This window comes from Pleurodeles waltl, chromosome 3_2 (genome assembly GCF_031143425.1).
Source record: "Pleurodeles waltl isolate 20211129_DDA chromosome 3_2, aPleWal1.hap1.20221129, whole genome shotgun sequence".
Taxonomy (NCBI): domain Eukaryota; kingdom Metazoa; phylum Chordata; class Amphibia; order Caudata; family Salamandridae; genus Pleurodeles; species Pleurodeles waltl.
Window position 1 is genome coordinate 149,228,599 of NC_090441.1, and position 25,135 is coordinate 149,253,733.

The window sequence follows — 25,135 nt, forward strand, 5'->3', positions numbered from 1 at the left end:
CTTTCTCCGTTCTGGGGACATTATTTTCCTTTGCTCCACAAATGGCCATGTTTCTACCCTAAATACTATACATTCATACTGTTCATTCTGGGTATTGTACCTATTTACCTTGGCTGGATGAGGAAAAGCACCCTCCCAAGTTATCAACCTAATATAGAGCTATCCCTAAAATACATTTCCATTACAGTGGCCTAGTCTTGCGCAATTTCCAGCAATTCACATTACACGTGATGCAAAATGACTAAGATTAAGCTGTTCTTCTACCTTGCATAATTGAAATGTTAGTCGGTTAAAAAACCTATTGGAGGAGAATGACAACAAGCAAACAAACAGAATGTAAGGAGTTGACATGTGCGATATTATGCTATTGTTTTAACACAAATCGCGACCTTCATGTTAAAAAATACTGCTAATTGCCAAATCAACATTTTATGTAATTTTGCATATTTTTTTAAGAATTCTACGTACTTCCCACAAAGGAAATTGCTCAAATTTCACACAGGCCAATTTAAGACCACAAGTCATGTCAATAAATTCACAAGGAAATGCAGCATGCACACCATGTTGCATGCAAAGTGATAAGGACACAATAAGTTTTTCTCCAGAATATACCTCAAGAAATATATTACTACCTGTATGAAGTAAATGAAATAAGACCACGGATTACAGTTTCAGAAGTAAAGCACTTTATTTTTTTCTTATTTACACGGCCAGAACATGACTAATGATCAACGCTGTAATGACGATCACCAGTGCCCACCAAAGAGAAAATGGAAGTAAGGAGAGAGCTTTCACAGTTGAATCCGTCACAAGCACTGGGATGTCCTGAAATGGCAAAAAAGCCATGAAATCCATTTTCAGATGAAGAAACAGAAGCAGATCAAATTATACAGTAAACTAATTCAGAGTTTGCATTATAACAATTTGCAAGTAGATACCGTCTTCCAGGCAATTCAGCTAGCCCCAGAGATGGCCCTTAGAGCATCCTTCAAGATGAGGGTGGAGATGTAGCTTCACTTGGTGAACAGGACACTTTGAGTTAGTGACATCAATAATTTAACCCAATACTATAACACTAGAAGGTAAGACTGGGTGATAGTTGTAACATGAGACATACAAGTAAACACCACTTTAATTGTAAACACTGCAAACCCATTAAAGATATTGGGGGACAAGTCCATTTGTCCTCCTTAAAAAGGTGCATCATTATGGTCTGGAAGAACTGCAGCTGGTATGGACAGCAGACCTGCCAACTCACACAGTGCCACCGTGTGACACAAGATACTGACTCCCCTCACATGGTCTCCCAGTGAGGGGCCAATATCACACAGTGGCAAGGAAAACGAGCTGAAAACAACTATAAACAGTGGTTTTCAGCCCGTTTTTAGAGGCTTTTCACTGCTGATGTCCATTAATGGGTTTGAAAACATACAGGACATTGGCAACAGACTCGAAAGCTTTTGTTTTTTTTTATTTGGATGAGAGGTTTGGGGCCAGGGTGGGGCCAAAACTGCCTCTTAGGTGCATCTGGACCTGAGGCCACGCCCCCTCTAAGGCACCGCCGCCTCCTCACACTGTGAGGTTTTTGGTGAAGTTGGCAGGTTTGGGACAGGAGTGACCCTTCCATGCAGGTGGACTATTCAACAGCCACATTAGGCAGGCATCAAACTGGAGAAGAAAATATGAAAATAAAAACCTGCAAATCAAAAACTAAATTGGGGCACTGACTGCAAGGTTTGTCCTAGGCATAAGTTAGAGACAGGTAATCTAGGACTCTTTCTTGGGTACAGAAAGGTTACTCCATTGTGGAGTGCAATGAGAGTTTACAAAGGTTTGAAGACTAGTGGAGTACGAGTTACACCTTAATCAAGTGTTTGTACCTATATTAGTTATAAGTACAGCAACAGTACTTGTAAGCTGTCAAGCGAAAATTCCCACTTGTGGCTGATAGGTACACACAATATATTATATTTATTTACGTTTACACAGTTAAAATTTGCAAGATTAATAATATGCACAAAGGGTCTTATTTACCTCCAAATGTAGCAATGAGAAATGGTGCTAATGGTTTGTCCCCCTACAACATGTGGTGTGGGGCAATGAGCTTCAGCTTTGGTGCTCTTGTGACAATATTTAGCATGATCACCTGAGCACCTCCACCTACAAGAAGTGCACTCAGTGCCCTGGGCTGATAAGCCTATGTTTTTTCTTCCCATTCTTTTCCCTTTCTTTATATTTTGCTGCATTTGTGTATTTCAACTATGTATTCAGTTTACAGTAATGCAATACTGAAACTATTATATTTGGCCAATAAAAACCTTAAGGCCTCATGTACAAAATAAATGTACCATGCCAATTCTTGTGGTTAGCAAAATCACAGAGCCTGCGACCACAAAGTACCTTGCTTTGATGTACAAAATTCAATTTTTCAACTCACAAAAGGGATTTTGTGAAACATTACCAATTTACATTAGGAAGGAGTGTGAAAGGGGAGTTCTCTCCGAAGTGTGATTTGTAAATACATGTATCAATGGTGTGTGGCCGCACTTTGTAACTGACCACAGAATAGAAAAAAACTGTTTGGGAATAGCAACACATGTGTGGAGGTCTGCTGTCCCTTGCAGGACACCATTCCCGTATTTGAAGTTAGTCACAGGGAACTGCAAGTAGTGGTCTGCCTAATTAATATTCACTAGACAACCATTTTGTGGTCCTCTTCTAAAAGAACCTTTGCAATGCGACCTCTTAGTACACAGGCTGCCTTGGAAAATGACAGGCAGGTCAACACGTCCATGAGTATTTTGGATTCACCATTTGAGTTCTGTTTGTATTTACATCTGACCATTATTTTCCTGTGTTGTGTATTAAGATTAAAAAAGGATTTCTACACCTCTGGCACGTTCATCTGCCTGCTAGGAAACACTCATTTCAATCTAATAAAAATAAATTCAAAGGTTAACTTTATTTAAAAGTTAAAATGTGTGTTACAAATCAGATTTATGTGGTGACATATTAAATGTATTTCTTTTAGTGGCATATCCTTGAAATAAAAAGAAACTAAACCTTAGACATAGGACCAGCTTTTGCCAAGGCAGACCATCTGGTTTTGCCAATGGCTGTTCCATCATTGCAACTGTTACAGAGTGGGCCCAAATAGTACTAACTTGCTTTATTTTGAGCACTGTTTTATCAACAGTTGGTTGTAATCTGGAGCGGAAGAGTGCTAAAATCAAACAAGAAATTAAAAATAAAAACATTTGCATTGTTAATCCATTATTATTGGCATTCAACTCTAAATCTGGTAAAAGTATTCAGGAAGGGCCTGTGGCAAATGTAAATTCCACTGTGGATGTTTTGTACACAATTAAACACCAAACCTTAAAAGGCCTCTAAAATAATGTTTGAAACTAAGCCCTACAAAGTATCAATTTGTAATCAATTGTGAACTCTGAAGGCAAGATTGGAGGCCCTAATTTACGATATGCACATCTGCCTCAATTAATATAGCCTTAGAACCCGCCGTAGCGGGCTCTACCGGCTATTAAAGGCCCGCTCCCCGCATTAAATGCCCGAGCCTTCGGCTCGGGCATTTAACAAGGGAGAGGGACTTTAATAGCCGGCAGAGCCCGCTACGGCGGGTTCTAAGGCTATTAGAACATTCTGCCACTCAGGGCAGAATGTTCTATTAAAAAAAAAAAATCACGGAGCCCGAGGGCTCCGTGAGACTTTGTTCACAGCTGCTGCTGTGAACAAAGCGAACATTGGAATGTTGGCGCTGCGGGCTTTTACCGGCCAGTAAAAGCCCGCAGCACTCCATTGTTTTCAATGGAGCCCCCAGCATTCCAATGTTCTAATAATCTTTATAGATACAACGCCCTCCATGTATCTAATTGCCACTTGAATCATTTACCACTTGCTCTTTAGACAATTTCTCCCACTGGACAATTCTGTGTACAAAATAAACTGAGTAAGAAAGAAATCATCAAACTTCAATTTACCTGGGGATTTCTAAATTTCAGATAGTAAAGGTTTAGTTTATCAAGTACTACTAAATCTCTATAGAACTCTTCAGATTGCCCTTTTTTAGGTCAGTCACATCACAATCAACTTTTATTTATGAGTGGGCCGAAAGTTTCATTCTGCCCGCAGAACTGGCGGAATTTGCTGACTGCGTTATTCTTGAAATGTGGAGTTGTAACCAACTGCATGGCAGAATTGTTTCCTGTGAGGCTACAGAAATGCAAGAGTGGGCTTGAGATTTGGCATCCCCTAGCACAATTTTCTTATGCTGGTGAGAGCGGTGCTTCTCAAGTAAATTTGCTGCCGCTCGAGTAGATATTCTACTTAAGCGACAACAAAATCAACTTGAATGGCTGTGTGCTCTTGACCACTGCATGGTGCCATTTGCCCTGATTTTTCAGTGCATCTTGCACTACCGGTGCTAAATTGAAAGAGCATAATGCATATTCCCACCCATTGGCAGAACTCCACAGAATCTTGCTGAGTTTTTATGTAATTCTTCTCTGCAAGTCCCACTTACGAGTAGGCGGAATTGGCAGAATATGGTGACTCCACATTAATATTGTAATATGCGGAGTTGTGGCCAAATTCCGTCAATTGCTGTAGTGGATTTGTTTCCAGTGAGGCTCCAGAAACGCGAGGGCATCTCCAAGTGCGATTTTGTAAATGGGCAGAGGCGAGCAGCAGCAATCCGTCGTGGTGAGAGGGCAGCTTCTTGAGCAGATTTGCTGCTGCTTAAGTAGCTTTTCCACTTGAGCAGCAGCAAAATCAACTTGAATGGTAGCGCGCATGGTGCCATTGGCACATATTTTCTCCCTGAGTTCCAACTACCTCTATTCTCCCCCATTTTTATTTCTTAAGGGTTACTCATGCATGTGAGTTTTATAGATTACATTTTCTGTGTAGTACACAATCTTTAAGGAACCAGTGATAACCATCAGAAATAGGGGTATGTGAAGTTTTCGTTGTAAGCTTTAACCAACTTTATGAACTTCATTAAAAAATTATCATAGTTGACTTGTATATGAAGTTAACAAGTATTTTATCAATATAAATTATATTCTACAAATTTCACAAATTTTTATTATTTCAGACACAAATTGCAGAAGGTACTTTTTTAAAATAAATTACATCTTAAATGTTCCACAAATATAGGTTTTGCAGTTAACAAATTTCAGCAGGTGGAACTTGAGAAAAGTGACAAGGTTCACATATTTTTGAAGGTGTGAAGCTTGTCACCTTTGCAAAACACTGGCCATTATTATATGTACCAAATATCTTAATCAAACTGCAAAACAGCAAATAAACATTATGCCCCTCATTCTGATTCTGGCGGGCGGCGGAGGCCGCCCGCCAGAATTCAGCCCTCCATAATACCGCTCCGCGGTCAAAAGACCGCGGAGGGTATTATGAGTTTTTCCCTGGGCTGGCGGGCGGTCTCCAAAAGACCGCCTGCCAGCCCAGGGAAAAACTCCCTTCCCACGAGGATGCCGGCTCGTAATCGAGCCGGCGGAGTGGGAAGGTGCGACGGGTGCTGTTGCACCCGTCGCGTATTTCACTGTCTGCCAAGCAGACAGTGAAATACTTGTAGGGGCCCTCTTACGGGGGCCCCTGCAGTGCCCATGCCATTGGCATGGGCACTGCAGGGGCCCCCAGGGGCCCCACGACTCCCCCTTCCGCCATCCGGTTCCCGGCGGGAGAACCGCCAGGAACTGGATGGCGGGAGGGGGAGTCGGAATCCCCAAGCCGGCGCAGCAAGCTGCGCCGGCTTGGAGGATTCCTGGGGGCAGTGGAAAACCGGCGGGAGACCGCCGGTTTTCCCGTTCTGACCGCGGCCAAAGCGCCGCGGTCAGAATGACCAAGGGAGCACCGCCGGCCTGTCGGCGGTGCTCCCGCCCCCGTTGGCCCTGGCGGATTGTATCCGCCAGGGTCAGAATGAGGGCCTATGTCCTACAAAGCTAATATTTGTGCATAAAAGGCTGTATTTAAAGAGACTTACTAACAGTTTCCAGAATCATAAACCTATTACTTCTGGTAATTCAAGACATTATTTTTTTCATGCAAAAATATAAATTTCTTAAAATGGTGTATTTTTTCTCTAAGACATGTCACATATAGCTGCATTAAATATATAGTCACAATTTGAAAAGCACTGTTATTGGTTTAAATTATAGTGATTGTTGGTGCATTAGCAAGAGCTACAGTCCAATAAAGAACAGAATTAAATACCTAGCATCACAGCTCATTGGAAAACAGAATCAATATTCAAGAGCTACAATTAATTGGACAGCACAATCCAATATGTAACATTTATTAATCCATTGGGAAAAAACAAACACCCCTAAGCCCTGGAGAAACATAACCCATAATCCAAAAGCAATACTCCTTGTTGAAACAGAATTCAATACCAGACAGCTACATCTCATGGGAAAACAGAATCCAATATTCAAGAGCTAAAACCCACTGGGAAACATAATCTACCACGTAACAGCTATATCCTATGAGGAAAACAAATTAAATACCAAATAGCTACATCTCATGGGGAAACACAATCTAGTACCCAAGAGATAAAGCTCATGGAGAAAGCAGAATTCAATAAATCTAATACCCTAGAGCTGCAAGTCATAGGGAAACAAAATCAGGTACCCATATGATGCAGCTTATGGGAAATGGAAATACAATACCCAACAATTATAATCTTAGGGGAACGGAATCCAGTACCCAACAGCTGGCATCCAGTGGGGGAAATATAATCCAATATCCAAGAGCTACAGCTCATTGAAAGGAGAATAAAATAAGCCCAATTTCCCAGAACTATACCTAAGGGGGAATGAGAATACAGTACCCTGCAACTATAACCCCTGGGGAAACAGAATCCAGTACCTAACAGCTGCATCCCATGGGGAACCAGAATATAATTCTAAATAGCTACAACCCAGTGTAAATACCAAATCACTACAACACATTGTTAGACTTTTTCATCCTTGGTGTGGTCTCCCTTAACGTTTTGCCTCTGTTTCCCAGGTTGTTGATGTGTGCTGGACTCTGTTTTTGCTGTTTTTGTTACTCTGGGCATTTTACCACTGCTAACCAGTGCTAAAGTGCAAGTGTTCCTTTACAAAATGTGTATGTAATTGGCTTATCCACAATTGGCATGTTTGATTTACTAGTAAGTCCCTACTAAAGTGCACTAGAGGTGCCCAGGGCCTATAAATCAAATGCTACTAGTGGACCTGCAGCACTGGTTGTGCCACCCACATAAGTAGCTCTGTAATCATGTCTCAGACCTGCCACTGCAGTGTCTGTGTGTGCAGTTTTAACTGTAAATTCGACTTGTCAAGTGTACCCACTTGCCAGGCCTAAACCTTCCCTTTTCTTACATGTAAGACACCCCTAAGGTAGTCCCTAGGTAGCCCCAAGGGAAGGGTGCAGTGTATAGTTAAGGTAGGAAATATAGTAATGTGTTTTATATGTCCGGACTGTGAAATATTGCTAAATTCTTTTTTCACTGTTGCAAGGCCTGTCCCTCTCATAGGTTAACATGGGGGCTACCTTTGAATATGATTAAAGTGTATTTTCCCTTTGGGAGCGGATAGACATGTGGAGTTTGAGTCTCTGAGCTCACAATTTAAAAATACATTTTTTCGTAAAGTTGATTTTAAGACTGTGTGTTTGAAAATGCCACTGTTAGAAAGTGGGCATTTTCTTGCTTAAACCATTTCTGTGACTCTGCCTGTTTGTGGATTCCCTGTCTGGGTCAGTTGGGCTGCTTGCACCTCACACTAGATAGTGACACAAAGGGAGCTGGGGTGTAGTCTGCATTTCCTGATGAGCCATCTGAGCTAGGAGGGAGGGGAGGAGTGGTCACTCACACCTGAAAGGGCTGTGCCTGCCCTCACACAATGCAGTCTCCAACCCCCTGGTGTGTGTGTGGGGCCTGGCATGGGCAAGGCAGGATTTCACAATCAAGAGAGACTTTCCTTTGAAGTAAGCCTACTTCAAAGGGCAAAATGGGTATAGGAAGGGCACCCAAAACCACAGACTTTATAACACTTCTGGAAACCAAGAGGAACCTCTGCCTGGAGAAGAGCTGAAGAGCTGAGGAGGAAGAGCAGCCCTGCCTGTGACTATGCTTTGTGGAGCTATCCTGCAGTTGCTGCTTCTGTCTGTGCTAGAGGACAAAGACTGGACTTTGTGTTGCCTTCGCTCTTGTGAAGATCTCCAAGGGCTTGATTTAGAGCTTGCCTCCTGTTATTTGAAGTCTCAGGGACAGAAAAGACTTTTCTCTGCCAGCACCTGGAGTCTCTGGAGAGACTCCTATCTGGCAAGTGGTGCCCATCCAGTTCCTGGGGCCCTGAAAGGTGAAGCTGGCAGCCAAAGATTGAGAAATCCACGCACAGACTGCCATGCGGGGAAAAGATTGCCAGGACTCTGATCTGCGGCTGAAAAATCGATGCGCCACCGGCTCTGTGGCTAAAAATCAACTTTCGCCTGCAACGTGACCCGAAGATCGGTGCCCGGGGCTGGAGAAACTATGCACAGCATTGCTGACAGAGGCTGGTGAGATCGCAACCTGCGCTGTGTGGTTTTTGGATCATCGTGCAGCTGGATTGCCGACGCAAACACCGCTGGGCGTCTAAAAACGATGCAAGGCCTGCCCGGACCCGAGAGTGCTGACCGGATCGACGCATCGCTCTCCTGTGGAGAGAAGAAACGACGCATGCCAACCAGACTAAAGGTCTCGCTCGTGAGTGAAATCGACGCATCACAAGCCCTTTCTGACGCACACTGGCCCGTGCAGGGTTATTTTTGATGCACCCAAGGTACATTTTCACGCTAACAGCATTAGGGCCTCATTATGACCCTGGCGGGCGGCGGAGGCCGCCCGCCAGGATCCCGCCCTCCATTATACCGCTCCGCGGTCAGAAGACCGCGGAGGGTATTATGAGTTTTTCCCTGGGCTGGCGGGCGGTCTCCAAAAGACCGCCCGCCAGCCCAGGGAAAAACTCCCTTCCCAAGAGGATGCCGGCTCGTAATCGAGCCGGCGGAGTGGGAAGGTGCGATGGGTGCAGTGGCACCCGTCGCGTATTTCAGTGTCTGCAAGGCAGACACTGAAATACTTTGCGGGGCCCTCTTACGGGGGCCCCTGCCGTGCCCATGCCATTGGCATGGGCACGGCAGGGGCCCCCAGGGGCCCCGCGACCCCCCCCTACCGCCATCCTGTTCATGGCGGCTTTCCCGCCATGAACAGGATGGCGGTAGGGGGGGTCAGAATCCCCTCGGCGGCGCAGCAAGCTGCGCCGCCTTGGAGGATTCTAAGGTCAGTGGAAAACCGGCGGGAGACCGCCGGTTTTCCCGTTCTGACCGCGGCCAAAGCGCCGCGGTCAGAATGACCAAGGGAGCACCGCCGGCCTGTCGGCGGTGCTCCCGCCCCCGTTGGCCCGTCAGAATGAGGGCCTTAGTGTGTGTTTAAAATTACATGAAGACTCTGTTTGCATTTTTAGTGATAACGTGACTTGCGTATTGTGGAGTTTTGACGTTTTGGTCTTGTTTTGTTTAGATAAATATTTCCTATTGTTCTAAACCTGTGTTGTGTCATTGTGTAGTGTTTTCACTGAATTACTGTGTGTGTTGGTACAAATACTTTACACCTAGCACTCTGAAGTTAAGCCTGCTGCTCGTGCCAAGCTACCAAGGGGGTAAGCAGGGGTTAGCTGAGGGTGATTTTCTTTTACCCTGACTAGAGTGAGGGTCCGTGCTTGGACAGGGGGTAACCTGACTGTCAACCAAAGACCCCATTTCTAACACACATGTAGAAGGAAAATCCTAACATCAGCAACCCACAATTCAGTAGCTAAATTCCATTAAGAAATACAATTCAGTGTCCAACATCTGCAAGAGTTACACTCTATGGAGAACAAGAACCTGTTATTTTTCAGCTTTTCAGCTGCAACATACAGGAACAAGAAACCTGGAGCTGTGCCCCAAACAAAAAACAAAAAAAAACAAGGGGATATCACAGGACCATCAATCTACTAAAATGGGTTAATCGTAATTCCCCTGGTTCAAAATGCCAAACCTCTCCAAAACATCCCTCAAAGTATGCAATAAATGGACTAAATGGAATTAAATATCTAGTTTCAATAGCACATGAAGAAATATTTGCTCAAACCCAGAATCAACTAAACACATTGTAGAAAAACACATGGACAAGAAGACTGAATATGTACAACAAATAATTAGCAGATGTTTTGTGTTATGGTTAAGAAGAAAGCTTTTTTTGGATGGGAAAATCTGTCCTATTGCTCCCACCCGTAGGAAATCTGGGTATGGTGAAACTGAGTCATTTGCAGTTGCATGTAGTTGTTTCTCAACTACATATATTGCTCTACTTTTGCTTTGCCACTATGCTGTGCTCATTTACATGCAATTTCTATACAAAACAGTAAATGTTCTTCTGGTGTTCTTTCCATGTTTGCAGTTGAGTCTATATCCTATTCATAATCTCAGATTCAGGGATCTCCGCCGGAGCCTCTCTCTTGTAACTAAATACATTCCTAAACTAAGCTGTCAAGACAGTACCTTTTTGTTCTGTGACAATATTTAGGGGGACTTTGAATACATAATACTGTATTTCATCAGGATGGATCTTTACATTTATATGTTTATAGGTATGTATGTAGTTTTGTAAAGTGCAAACCTAGACAAAAGGTAATGGAGCACTGTAGAGTGTTAGAAGCAAGGATACAGCCAAAAAGTGACTGGAGTGGAAGGTCAGTTGTGGGAGTGTAGGTGAAATGCAACTCAGCTTTACCATTCTTCAAAGAGGTGTGCTGTTAGCTCTTTATTAAATTGGAGCAGTTTTGGGGCATTCTTGAATACAGCAATATTGTTCCAGTTCCTGGGTGCATAAGTGAAGATGACATTTAGCCTTGTTTTTTTTGTCTTTTTTGCACTTCTTCATCTCCAGCCTGTTGTCCTGGCTATGTGTGTATGAAGAGCCAACATAGTTGGATAAAGCTTGTCAGTGAAATAGGTGAGAGTACCAGTCATAACAACTTTGTAGCTGAAGCAACTAGTTTTAAAGACGGTGCTGGTTGACAAGGGAAGCCAGATGTTTTCCACCTGGCAGGCCATTTCTGTTGAACTAGTAGTACAGTGGTGAACAACAGAACTGAGTGATAGACACTACAGAGGTATTGGTAGGCTAAGACACAGGAGAATGTTCCAATCCATTGACTGATTATCTGTTGGCAAAGGCTAACCAAACAGTGGTTATTACAATTATGCACTGTAACTTTTATTTGTTGGTTTCCTGCTAAAGGTAAATATTTCATTGCTACTGCTCCTGACATGACTGTCTGGCTGCTAAAGGTAAATATTTCATTGCTATTACTGCTGATATGACTGTGTGGAAGCCGACAGTCAGCACACAGAGTCCAGAGTAGTGATTCTGCCTGAGAAGCATACCTTCTACCGACAACCCTCTTTGTTGTTTTTGTACTCTCTAACCCTTAACTTCATGCAGAGATTCAGCAACAGGCATACATGTGCACTTGCTGGACTGAGAAGCCCCTGGCAAAGAACTGGATGGCCACAGTGGGTAGCCTTTCTTTTGTTGGCTCACATATCATGTGTTATCGTGGTTCAGGCAGCATTCTGGTCCCTTTCATGTATTCAGGTGGTTCACTTAGAGTCTAAAGCCACTGATGCATCATCGCTGGGGCATTCACATTTTTAATGGACCAACAAACACTAATGCTTAACCAGGAGAAAAGCAGATCCCTCTGGTTTCTTTATGTGCAAATCAGGATTCTGAGAACTTCATTTTAAAGAGTTATTTTGTTGCTTCTTCATGATTCTCCACTGTATTTCCTACTTTTGGCTATAACCAGGGTGGATTTTCAGTGACAGTGGATCACACAATGGCCCTCAATATGACATTGGTGGTAAAAACCGCCTACCTCCGGGGCGACGGCCACCAAAAGACCGTCACCACGGCTACCAGCCGCCACTGTATTATGACCACAGCCGGATTTCCGGCAGAAGGATGGCAGAAATCCGGCTGTGGCCATGCCGGCAGATGATGATAAGTTAGCGCTGCTGCGAGCAGCAGCGCCACACCAGTAGACTGACGCCGGCCGTATTATGACCAATAAAACGGCCTGTCGGTATTCTGCTGGCAGACGCTGCTGCTGACAGCAGCGCCCCATCCTATCTCCTGCCAGAGGACCCCCTAAACACAGGCAAGTGGGTGCTCCAACAGGGGCAGGATGTTGTGTGTGTGGGTGTGAACGTTTGTGCATCCGTGTATGCGTGTGTGTGTTGCATGTTGGATGTGTGTGCATGTATGGAGGTGTGAGTGCGTGTATGTTGTGTTCTGTGAAAGCGTGTGCTTGTATGTATTAAAGTGTGTGCGGATGTGTGTGAATGGATGTATGCATGCGTGGATGAATGTGGGATTGGGTGTGTGTATGTGTGTGTGTATGAATGGGGGCATGAATGTAGGGGGATTTGGGGAGGAAGGCGGTGGGGGGATTCTATTGAGGGGGGTGGGGAAGACCTCTATTAGTGACAGGGAAGGGATTCCCTGTCACTGATAGTGCCTACCTCCATGGTTTTCGTGGCAGTAAGGTAGCCACGAAAACCATGGCGGTAGGCGGGGTCATAATACCACAGGTGGTACAGTGCCGGCTGCCGGGCTGGAGATTAATATCTCCAGCCCGGCTGCCATTACCGCTGTGGCGAGTTGTGTGGTACATTGGGGGTTTGGCTTTATATGATGGAAAGCACCACCAACCTGTTAGCAGTACTTTCCACCATATTACCGCTGACCACCAGGGTCGTAATGAGGGCCTATGTAATTTAACAATTAAAGTAATCCGCTGTGAACATGGAAAAAGAATATCACAAGATACATCAGAATTTTGTGACTTTAAAGAGACACTAGTGTGATTCTTAATTAGAGTACATTTACCTCTAGAGGTTTCACTTGCTGCCTCCCATTACTAATCTAAACTAATGGTGATTTAAGATGTTTCGTTAAAAGGCAAAGCATGGCTAGCTGTTAAATAAAAGTGCAACGGAGGGGTAATCCATATTTTATGACCCAGAAAAGAAAAGGCCCACTTTTCTTAGCATAGTTTTTGCAAGAGCAGTAATTTCATCAGTCTATAACAAGATGGACATGCTACTAGGTGAAGCTCATGCAAGTAATTGGGAGTCTTGAGAAACATAAAGTACAGGGAGTTACAATAATCAAAGTAGCATCAAATGGAGCAATTATTGCTGATGTCCTTCTGGATCATATAACATATTTAAGAATTTGACAGAACGCCTTGAGATTAATGAGCTGCTGAAAAACAAACTACAGCAATTGAGAGCCATAGGCTGGTCAGACCCTCTTTTAACATCAGGATCTGTAACTCCGTTTATTGGCACTCGCTGCCACCAATTGCTCACTGCATTGCAGGGTAAAGGTTAGAAAGTTTTCAGAACATTTTGCTTAAACCTTAAATGTAAGAATTAAAAACGTTAATGATGGAAATGTAATTTTAAAAATGTTTCAGAGATACATTGGCAGAAATAATCATAATCTCAAAGACATTTGTGGTTAAATTGTCAAAGTTTTGTTAATAAAACAGCATGTGAAGCAGCACTAAATGAATGTTAATATAACATTTCCTAAACCTAGTCTATTCTATTTATTTTGATTGCTCCCTGCATATTTCTACTCAGTCATAAACATTTGCAGATTTCTCCCGAGGGCCAGGCATATCTCAGTCTGGTTTTTAACTTTTAATTTAATAACAGGTAGGAATGTTTAGACATTTCTATTTGTGCGTAAGCGGCATATGAAGGCTCATATTTATACTTTGTTTGCACCGCATTTGCATCACTTTTTGACACGAAAGCGGAGCAAACATACAAAATACAATTATATTTTGTAAGTTTGCGCCACTTTTGCATAAAAAAATGACGCAAATGCAACGCAAAAAAAGTATAAATATGGGCCGAAGTCTCTTCAGTCTTCTTAGCTATACTGCAGCAAGGCACAGTCAGTTTAGAGCCTCCAGTAGTATCAACACCACTTTTACTTACCTTAAATGATTCCAGGAATCCACCATGACCTCCATTCTCCAGCTTGTCCTCCTCAGGTCCCAGACCAAGCATGGCCTGTGTGTGCGTGTGCAGGTCATCATGGAGATTGTCAAGCAACGCTGCTCGTGTCCGGTCCTTCAACAAATAGACAGCAATGGATTAGCACTGTCTTCCAAATGAGGCAGCGTGCAACAATGGAATGTTTAATGGACTAGTCCACATTGTGAATTGTCTCATATTCCACAAGTGATGCTGCTTCAATGTTTATTCATGAAGCTACCTACCTTTATGTATTCTTTAACTGCTTTAACTTAACACCTACAGTTTTCAAGACAATGTTGTTAGTTCTTGAAAGATATAAAATGTTATTCTATTCATAGAGGAAAGGTTAATATATTGTCATCGGTGGCACATTTAACATCCTATTTTGAAAATTATTCTGAGTTTTTCTTAAAGCTGTGCCAAAATTCATTCCTTTGATACACTTCTAATTACCACACTTTTAATTAATGCTATTTCCATGGCACTCATAAAATAGTACAAAACTTAAGTGAGAAATAAAAACAAAACTTTTGACCCTGCTTGCAGGTAGGTCGCTCCCCCCTTTTGCCCTCCGCGCCACCACCACCTTTTGCCGTTCACTCTTGCTTCCCTTTTTCCTGCCGCTGCGTCCCCTCCCACCTCCCCCCTGTTTCTCTCACCGTCTTTTGCTTCCCTCTTTTTCCCGCCGCTGCGTCCCCTGCGGTCCCTCCCGCCTCCCACCTCGTTCTCTCACCGTCTTTTGCTTCCCTCTTTCCTGCCGCTGCGTCCCCTGCGGCCCCACCCCCCAGCCCTCTCATTGGACGAACCCTCCCAGCTGCCACTCCCACCCTCCCCTCCTCTTATGGCAGCCACGGCGCACTAGCAGGGAGCAACCTTTGACCCTGCTTGCAGGTAGGTCGCTCCCTGCTTTTGCCCTCCGCGCCACCACCACCTTTTGCCGTTCACTCTTGCTTCCCTTTTTCTCGCCGGTGCGTCCCCTGCGGCCCCTCCCCCCTCGTTCTCTCACCGTCTTTTGCTTCCCTCTTTTTCCCGTCGCTGAGTCCCCTGCAGCCCCTCCCACCTCCCCCTCGTTCTCTCACCGTCTTTTGCTTCCCTCTTTCCCGCCGCTGCGTCCCCTGCGGCCCCACCCCCCAGCCCTCTCATTGGACGAACCCTCCCACCTCCCAGCTGCCACTCCCACCCTCCCCTCCTCTTATGGCAGCCACGGCATGCTAGCAGGGAGCAACCTTTGACCCTGCTTGCAGGTAGGTCGCTCCCCGCTTTTGCCCTCTGCGCCACCACCACCTTTTGCCGTTCACTCTTGCTTCCCTTTTTCCCGCTGCTGCGTCCCCTGCGGCCCTTCCCGCCTCCCCCCTCGTTCTCTCACCGTCTTTTGCTTCCCTCTTTTTCCCACCGCTGCGTCACCTGCGGCCCCTCCCACCTCCCCCTCATTCTCCCACCGTCTTTTGCTTCCCTCTTTCCCGCCGCTGCGTCCCCTGCGACCCCACCCCCCAGCCCTCTCATTGGACGCACCCTCCCACCTCCCAGCTGCCACTCCCACCCTCCCCTCCTCTTATGGCAGCTGCGGCGCGGCAGCGCCACTGGCGCACCAAAGGCAAGCCGGTCTGCGCCCATCCGCACCTGGACCCCCCCCAGCGCCACCCCCCTGGTCCACGAGACCCCTGCGCCTCCAGACGCTGCTACACGGCCGACCAACTCAACGCCCTCAACCCCGGCCTCACCACAGCTTGCTCCCAGTCATCACCTAGGACCACCCACGGACCCTTCGCATGCCGCGCCTGCAAATTCACCTGCGACAGAACAAGGAAACCTACAAAGACCGGAACAAACCACCTCCACTGCATACTCCTCAACACCCTCTACGCACACAAGCACGCCATCGAGCTCTGGGACCTGCTCAACTCCACCGCCCCAGACATTGCCTTCCTGACCGAAACCTGGTGGAACGACTCCTCGGCGCCCGACGTCGCAATAGCCATCCCGGACGCCTACAAGATCATCCGTAGGGACCGCAACAACGGAACCGGAGGAGGCATAGCCATCGCCCACAAATCCTCCCTCAAAGTCGACACCCACACCGACGACTCCCTCAAGACCGCTGAACACCTACACTTCCTCATCCACACCGACCCCAACACTACTCTCAGAGGAACGCTCATCTACAGACCCCCCGGACCACAAGCACCTTTCAGCGAATCGCTCGCCGACCTCACCAGCACCCACGCACTCACCTCAACGGATTACATCCTCCTCGATGACCTAAATTTCGACCTGGAGGCAACAACAACACCAACTCCACCACTCTGATCGACAACCTCGCCAACCACGGCCTCAGACAACTCGTCAACACACCAACCTACATCGCCGGCCACACGCTTGATCCCATCTTCTCCTCAAGCGCCCACATCACCTTCAACCATACCACCGTACTCCACTGGACCGACCACCACTGCATCCACTTCACCTACAAAAAACATTCCGAGCACCATCGCACCCAACAACCACCCCGCCGATGCTGGAACAAAGTTACAGAAGACCAGCTTACCAACGCCCTCGTCCAGAACCCACCCCTGACTCCACCGACCCAGACACCGCCGCCAACAACCTCACCCTGTGGATCAACGACTGCGCCAACACCCTCACGCCACTCAAAAAAACACCGACAAGCAAGCCAGAAGAAAAGCCACCTGGTTCACCGACGAGCTGCTCAATTCCAAACACGACTGCCGGAAGCTAAAGAAGGAATGGCTCCTCAAACGCACACCTGACAGCCTCACAGCCCACAAGGACGGCACCCGCAAGCACCACCAACTCATCAGACAAGCCAGATGATCCCACTTCAAAGACCGCCTGGACAACAACGCACACAACAGCAAAGAGCTCTTCAGCATTGTGAAAGAACTCTCCAACCCCAGTGCCAACATCAACGACATCCCTCCAACCAAAGAACTCTGCAATGCACTGTCCACTTTCTTCCACCGGAAGATCATCGACATCCACAACAGTTTTGACGCCACTCCCACGCCAGACCCCACCCCGAACACTCCACCTATGCAAACCACCTGACCTCCTGGACCAACGTGAGCGACACAGAGACACGCAAGATCATGAACTCCATCCACTCAGAATCTCCGTCAGACCCCTGCCCACACCACGTATACAACAAAGCCGACGCCACCATCGCCCCCCAACTACGGAAGGTCATCAACATCTCCTTCGAAACAGCGACATTCCCTGAAAAATTGAAACACGCCGAAATCCGCACCCTCCTCAAGAAACCCAAAGCCGACCCCAATGACCTCAAAAGCTTCGACCCATATCCCTGCTCCCCTTTCCAGCAAAGGTGATTGAAAAAATCGTCAACACACAATTAACCAGCCACCTCGAAGACAACGGCATCCTAGACCCCTCCCAGTCCGGCTTCAGACGAAACCACAGCACCAAAACCACCTTTCTCGCCGCCACAGACGGCATCAGACGCCAAATGGACAACGGCAAAACATCAGCCCTCATCCGCCTGGACCTATCTGCCGCCTTCGACACAGTCTGCCACCGCACCCTGGAATCACGCCTCCAAGAAACCGGAATTCGAGGAAAAGCCCTCGACTGGATCGGCTCATTCCTCTCCGGCAGAACCCAGAGAGTCTGCCTCCCCCCCTCAAGCTCCGAAGCCACTGACATCATCTGCGGCGTCCTCCAAGGCTCATCCCTCAGCCCGACGCTGTTCAACATCTACATGGCCTCCCTCGCACAAGTGGCCCGACAACACAACCTCAACATTCTCACCTACGCCGACGACACCCAGCTCATCCTCTCACTCACCTAAGACCCGCGCACCGCCAAAACCAACCGCCACGAGGGGATGAAATCCATCGCCAAATGGATGAGAATCAGCCGCCTGAAACTGAACTCGGACAAGACGGAGGTCCTCATCCTCGGATCCACCCCCTCCGCCTGGGACGACCCCTGGTGGCCCACCGCACTAGGAACCCCACCGACACCAACTGACCACGCTCGCAACCAGGGTTTCATCCTCGACTCCTCCCTCACCTTGTCTAAACAGGTCAACGCAGTTTCCTCCTCCTGCTACAACACACTCCGCATGCTCCGCAGAATCTACAAGTGGATCCCGACAGAAACAAGAAGAACAGTGACACAGGCCCTCGTCAGCAGCAGGCTGGACTATACAGCACTCTACACAGGCATCCCAGCGAAAGACCTACTACGCCTCCAACGCATCCAAAACGCCTCCGCCCGACTGATCCTCAACGTACCCCGCCACAGCCACATCTCCCACCACATGAGAAACCTTCACTGGCTCCCCGTGGACAAAAGGATCACTTTCAAGCTTCTTACCCATGCTCACAAAGCGCTCCACGACACCGGACCAGCCTACCTAAACAACAGACTCAGCTTCTACACCCCCACCTGTCAGCTCCGCTCCTCTAACCTCGCCGTCGTCCCCCGCATCCGAAGAAAGACCTCTGGCGGCAGATCCTTCTCATACCTTGCCGGCAAAACCTGGAACACCCTCCCCACCAACCTGCGACAGACCCAAGACCTACTCACCCTCAGAAGACTCCTCAAGACCTGGCTCTTCGACCAGTAACTCCAGCCCCCCCGTGCCTTGAAACCCTCACGGGTATGTAGTGCGCTTTATAAATCCAATGATTGATTGATTAATTGAGTGTATCAAACCTGCGGCTAAAGATAAAAAAACATTCAAATCAGTGCTTAATTGGAAGCACTGGTTGCCAGTGGGAGCAACCAGCACTCATTTTTGGGGACCTGCACATATTTTTCCTCATAGCCTGTGAGTAAAAGAGTGTAAACTGTAATATTTTGTCAAATGTCACTTTAAATAATTTATAGTTTACTCTCTAATTCCGCTCTGAAGCCAGCCCTTTGTTTAGGGATTCCGGCTTTAGAATGATGGGGAGTTGTGAGTTGTACTGCCCGGACTTTAGTCAGGTACTGTGCTGCTATACAATAAACCTATGAAAAACTTCTTTGAACTCCAGTTTGCTGAAGTTAGCACTGGCAATGAGGATGAAGAGCACGAGCTTCTACCAAGTGCAGCACAGGAGTAGTATTCCCTTCTTGGATTTATTTTTACGGATACTGAGAATTGTGGAAATGCTCAATTATAATCACTGAAGAAGAAGAGGAACTGTTGGCATCCTTATATTGTCATAATTACAATGACTTACAGCGTTTTCTAAATTGCCATATATAAGATACTTTGCATTGCATTTATAAGTTGGGTTTGCCACTAAATGACCTGACGCGTCACTGGAATTCTCCTCACTGAGCGTGGAGGTCCCGTGCAGTGGAGGGAGGCTTTCTGTAGGAGCACCATTCGCATTCTTTGTAGAGCGCCCCTTTCAGCCAAAGCATTCGGCACTGTTCTTCATCATGAGAAAGGAGGTTTTTGACATATGGCATGCGCACAGCTTTTCACGTCATCACCCTGGGCAACAGGCAAGGCAGCACCATATTGGTAAAAGTGAAGTTAATGTTATTCTGGTAACCATAATGACGGATGCATTAATCCTGGTAATTCATATCAATGCCTATGCACACGGCTGTGCTGCGATGTTTGGAGTCAACGAGGAGCAAGTAAGTACAGAGAGCGCATTAACTCTTAAATTTAAACTACATCGATGAGCACAGCTGTGCTGCATGTTTAGTGTCATAAGAAGTCAGTTCTGACTGCAATCTCATGAACTATTCACTTAAGGTGACTTTCATTCATTATTATATTGTCCTACCATGCAGTTTGATCACCTCAGCTAAATTCTGGCAAGGTAAAGGTGATCCCCTCATTCCGTGGACCCTATGGAAAGAGGAATTTGTGACATACATGAAAGCTGTATATAGGGATAAAATGGGTGCAGAAAGGGAGAGAAATATTTGACTTCATTGTTTGGGCTCAGAAGGGCAAGTGGTTTTTAGAACATTGCCACAAATTGCTCCTCAAGAAGGATAATGACACCTTAATGCTTTTGAGGAGGCTTTGTTGAGAATGGAACACATATTTAAGCCTACTTCCATTATAGCCTTAAACAGGTTTAAGTTTTATACAAGGGCTCAATGAGAGGGGGAGTCATTATTTGTTTTCCTTACAGCTTGAAGAGCTGAACTGCAAATTTGGACACATGACTGATGGGATGATCAGGGAACAGAAAATTGTGAATGTTAAAAATCAATAAAATACAATTGTGGGTAATGGGAGATCCAAAGTTGCAGGATGCTGTTACTACAGCTAAAGCTCTTGAGCAGTCTGAGAAGTGGATGAAATCTATAAAGGATAGTAATGCAAAAAGTGTGAATGTGAAAGAAGAAGTGTGTGTTGCAAGCAGTAGTTCTACTCACAAGAATGTTCAAACAAGGAAGAAGTATAACAAAATGATATGTTGCTAGAGATGTGGAAGTTTTAACCTCTTGGCTTTGTCCTCCCAATATCCTGCCATTGGGAAAGAGTGCAACAAATGTGCAACTGTGGGACATTTTGCACAAGTGAGCAAGGATAATAAGAATACTGCTAATACATCAAGGGGCAGGATTGCCAGTATAGATAAAGGAGCATGTGTGAGGTGCGCAAGTGACAGGGAAGTGAAAAGGATAAATGGATAGTGTTACCCATCAATACTCACAAAAAGAACGAGTAGGGATGGTTGGTTAGAAATCCCCCTAAATGCAATATTCATATACTTGTCAAGGAATTAGAGCTTATGGCAGATTCTGGGTCTCCATGGACAATAAATACAAAACAGCATTTTGCAGAAAAGTTTAGTGATGTTCTGATGTGAGATGAGCTAAAAGAATCAGATGTCGGAGCTGAGAGCTTTGATGGATCTACTTCTGATGTGGCGGGTTATACAGAAGTGGTCATAGCACTGAAACGAAGAGAAGCCCAGATTAAATTGTATGTGGTGGTTATAGGGTTAAATGTTTTGTGATGGAGAGATCAATAGAAATTGGGTATCATATTGAACCCGCAACGCAAAGAACCTGTTTTAATTATTAATGAACTAGACACTTCTGCATGGTTAACCGTTCAGTTTTCTTGAGAGGTTAGGTAAATTAGAGGGCTACTCTCACAGAATCAAACTTAAGCAAGGGGCAAGACTGGTAAAACAGAAAGTAAGAGAAGTACCTATAAACGTGAGGGATGGATAAGATGCTGAGTGACGGTATCATCGAAGAATTTGAATCCTCTGAATGGGTATCACCCATTGCTTTAGCTCACAAAGAAGATAAGACCTTGAGATTATGCATAGATCCTAGAGTACAAAATGTATATATTGTGGTTGACTGCCATCTGTTGCCCACTATCAATGAGACGGTGAGAATGTTGGAGGATGCAAGAATGTTTTTCACACCTGACCTAAGGTCAACCCAGGCTCCTGGAAGGGTGTTTGGGGAGTTACACCCTCCTAAGAGATTCATTCTCTTGTAAATAGTTGGGTACAGGTATTTTCAGTCGAGTATGGTAAAAAGTCTGTCAAATTTCATCTGGGATGTTTACATACACATACAGACAAAAACACGCACACACAGACTCTGTCTTCATTATTTTGGAGGTTTTGAAAATGTTGGATATTTTACGAAATATTGTGTTTTAAATGCTTCTTAAAATCTGTACTCTACTCCCTTTCCACGACCCTTAAACTCCCCATCTGAACTGTTTCCTAATAATGCATATTAACATGATATACCGGCATGGTTCTTGGAAAACCTGAAGCTCACACCCTCTAATACTTACTGACCGAGCTACACCCCTGGATTAGCCTATCATTAATTCAAATTAACAGAAGACTGTATTCACTACACCAAAAGGCCTATTTCAAATCAAGAGGATGCCTTTTGGCCTTGCATCAGCAGCATCAGTGTTCCAGAGGGCAATGTTCCATGTTTTCAAAGGCATGGAAGGCTTTGTGCAGGAACATTTGAAGCATTTGAAGTAAGTGAGTGGTGTGTTGGGGAAACATGGGCTGGCGTTGAAAGAAAATAAGTGTAAACTCTTTCCTGACTCGCTAGAATATTTAGGATATACTTTATCAGGGAAAGGTGTTGTACCTAAGAAATCTTTGGTGGATGCTGTTGTCAAAGCTCTGGATAACAAAGCGAAATTTTTTACATTCACACGGTTATGTGGATATTTTAGTAAATTCATCGGAGATGTTGCCACCAAATTTGACCCGCTGATAGAGCTGACTAGGAAAAATTCTGAGTTTAATTAGTCAGAAAAACAGCAACAAGTGTTTGAATTGATAAAATCTGAAATTGTGGAAGCGTCAGCTTAAAACCCCTTTTGTGATAATTGGAAACGTATTATAATGGTGGATGCGAGTTTGTACGGACTGGGAAGAATACTTTCACAAAAGAGTGGAAAAGAAGACTGGAAAATATCATTTGCTTCTCACCCCCTAAGTGATACTGAAAGGAGGTATGCAGTCATAGAAAAAGAATTGTTGGCATATGTTAGAAATGGGGTCTTTGGTTGGCAGTCAGGTTACCCCCTGCCCAAGCAAGGACCCTCACTCTAGTCAGGGTAAGTCACACACAATCCAAATTATCCTGTGCCCACCCTCTGGTAGCTTGGCACTGAGCAGTCAGGCTTAACTTAGAAGGCAACGTATAAAGTATTTGTGCAATAAATCATACAATAACACAATATAGCACCACAAAAATACACCACACAGTGTTTAGAAAAATATATAATATTTATCTGGATATTTGCAGATCAAAACGATAAAAGATGCAATATGAAAATGTAAAGATATCACTGGAAGGTGATATAAAGTGTCTTAAGTCTTTAAAAAGCAAAGTCTCTTTCAAGCACAAAGTACCTGGTTTGGAGTGAAAAATCTCCGCAAAGGGCCGCAGAGGAGGAGGAGATGCGTGGAAAATGGTGTGTGCGTCAGTTTCGCACCTTCACACACAGACTTGCGTTGTTATTTTTCACGCGGGGAAGACGTGGCGTTGATTTCCGGCGCGCGGACAGGTCTCCTCTGTGGGTCGCGGGATTTTCAGACACCCGGGGTCAGTGCGTGGAATCCTGGGCATGTTGTCCGGCTGTAGGTCATTCCGGTGGGCTGTGCGTTTAATTTTCTCCCTCATGGCAGGCGCTGCATCGATTTCCCCTCTGGAAGTCAGGTGGCGTTGTCCAGGTGGGCTGTGCGTCGAAGTTCCGGTTGCACCGCAGGCGCCGCGTCGATCTTTTCCTCGTGATGTCGAGCGGCGCCTTTCCGGCGTGGAGTGAATTTTTCACTGTGGAACAAGTTGTGTGTAAAATTTTTCGACGCACAAGGAGTCCGGTTGCAAGAAATAAGTCTTTTTGGTCCTGAGACTTCAGGGAACAGGAGGCAAGCTCTATCCAAGCCCTTGGAGAGCACTTCTGCAGCAAAGCAAGAGAGCAGCAAGACAGCAGGGCAACAGCAAGGCAGCAGTCCTTTGTAGAAAGCAGTCAGGTGAGTCCTTACGGGGGGTGCCCGTCAGACACTGCAGCGCCGGTCTGACGAGAAGCACGTCAGGTGATGAAGCATGACACTCAATAGGGTGTGTGAGGACTCTTGCTCCTAATAAGTACAACTCCCTAGTGTTCTCCCTGTCTCTCTTTCTCTTTTTGGAACAGTGTATTTCATTACATAGTAATATCCACAGGAGGGCATACACTGGACCATTAATCCTCCAAATCCCCTTTCTTTTTTCAAGCAAAGAGTCCTTTGGGCAGCAAGGCAGTTCTTCTTGTCAGGGTGCAGGTTCTGGTTCAGGTTTCTTCTCCAGGAAGTGTCTGAGGTGGTAGGGCAGAGGCCCTGTTTTATACCCAAATGTGCCATTGAAGTGGGGGAGACTTCAAAGAGTGGCTTAGAAGTGCACCAGGTCCCCTTTCAGTTCAATCCTGTCTGCCAGGGTCCCAGTAGGGGGTGTGGCAGTCCTTTGTGTGAGAGCAGGCCCTCCACCCTCCCAGCCCAGGAAGACCCATTCAAAATGCAGATGTATGCAAGTGAGGCTGAGTACCCTGTGTTTGGGGTGTGTCTGAGTGAATGCACAAGGAGCTGTCAACTAAACCCAGCCAGACGTGGATTGTAAGGCACAGAAAGATTTAAGTGCAGAGAAATGCTCACTTTCTAAAAGTGGCATTTCTAAAATAGTAATATTAAATCCAACTTCACCAGTCAGCAGGATTTTGTATTATCATTCTGGCCATACTAAATATGACCTTACTACTCCTTTCAGATCAGCAGCTGCCACTTCAACAATGTATGAGGGCAGCCCCAATGTTAGCCTATGAAGGGAGCAGGCCTCACAGTAGTGTAAAAACAAATTTAGGAGTTTTACACTACCAGGACATGTAAACTACACAGGTACATGTCCTGCCTTTTACCCACACAGCACCCTGCTCTAGGGGTTACCTAGGGCACACATTAGGGGTGACTTATATGTAGAAAAAGGGGAGTTTTAGGCCTGGCAAGTACTTTTAGAAGCCTAGTCGAAGTGACAGTGAAACTGCACACACAGGCCTTGCAATGGCAGGCCTGAGACAAGGTAAAGAGGCTACTGAAGTGGGTGGCACAACCAGTGCTGCAGGCCCCCTAGTAGCATTTAATCTACAGGCCCTAGGCACATACAGCACATATTACTAGGGACTTATAAGTAAATTAAATATGCCAGTCATGGATAAATCAATCAACAGTACAATTTACTCAGAGAGCATATGCACTTTAGCACTGGTTAGCAGTGGTAAAGTGCTCAGAGTTCAAAAGTCAACAACAACAGGTCAGGAAAAATAGGAGGAAGGAGGCAAAAAGTATGGGGATGAGCCTGCAAAAAGGGCCAGGTCCAACAGCATATGTGTGGGCCATGGAACATTTTCACAACCAATTTTTTGCAATTAGTTCTGGGGTTCTTGTTTCACTTTGAGAGAAGACGTCAAACTGCTTGTAGGTATTTAGGGCCATATTTA

At 45.7% G+C, this 25,135-nt stretch overlaps 1 protein-coding gene across 4 annotated transcripts in view; it reads right to left on the minus strand.

Moving 5' to 3' along the window:
• RAP1GAP2 (RAP1 GTPase activating protein 2) overlaps positions 1-25,135 on the minus strand; it is a 793,228-nt gene that overhangs the window by 85,796 nt on the left and 682,297 nt on the right. For all 4 annotated transcript variants that reach the window (XM_069227007.1, XM_069227008.1, XM_069227009.1 and 1 more), the window contains one exon: positions 14,122-14,256. In XM_069227007.1, the coding sequence (XP_069083108.1) occupies positions 14,122-14,256 (135 nt within the window). The remainder of the gene's footprint in view (positions 1-14,121; positions 14,257-25,135) is intronic.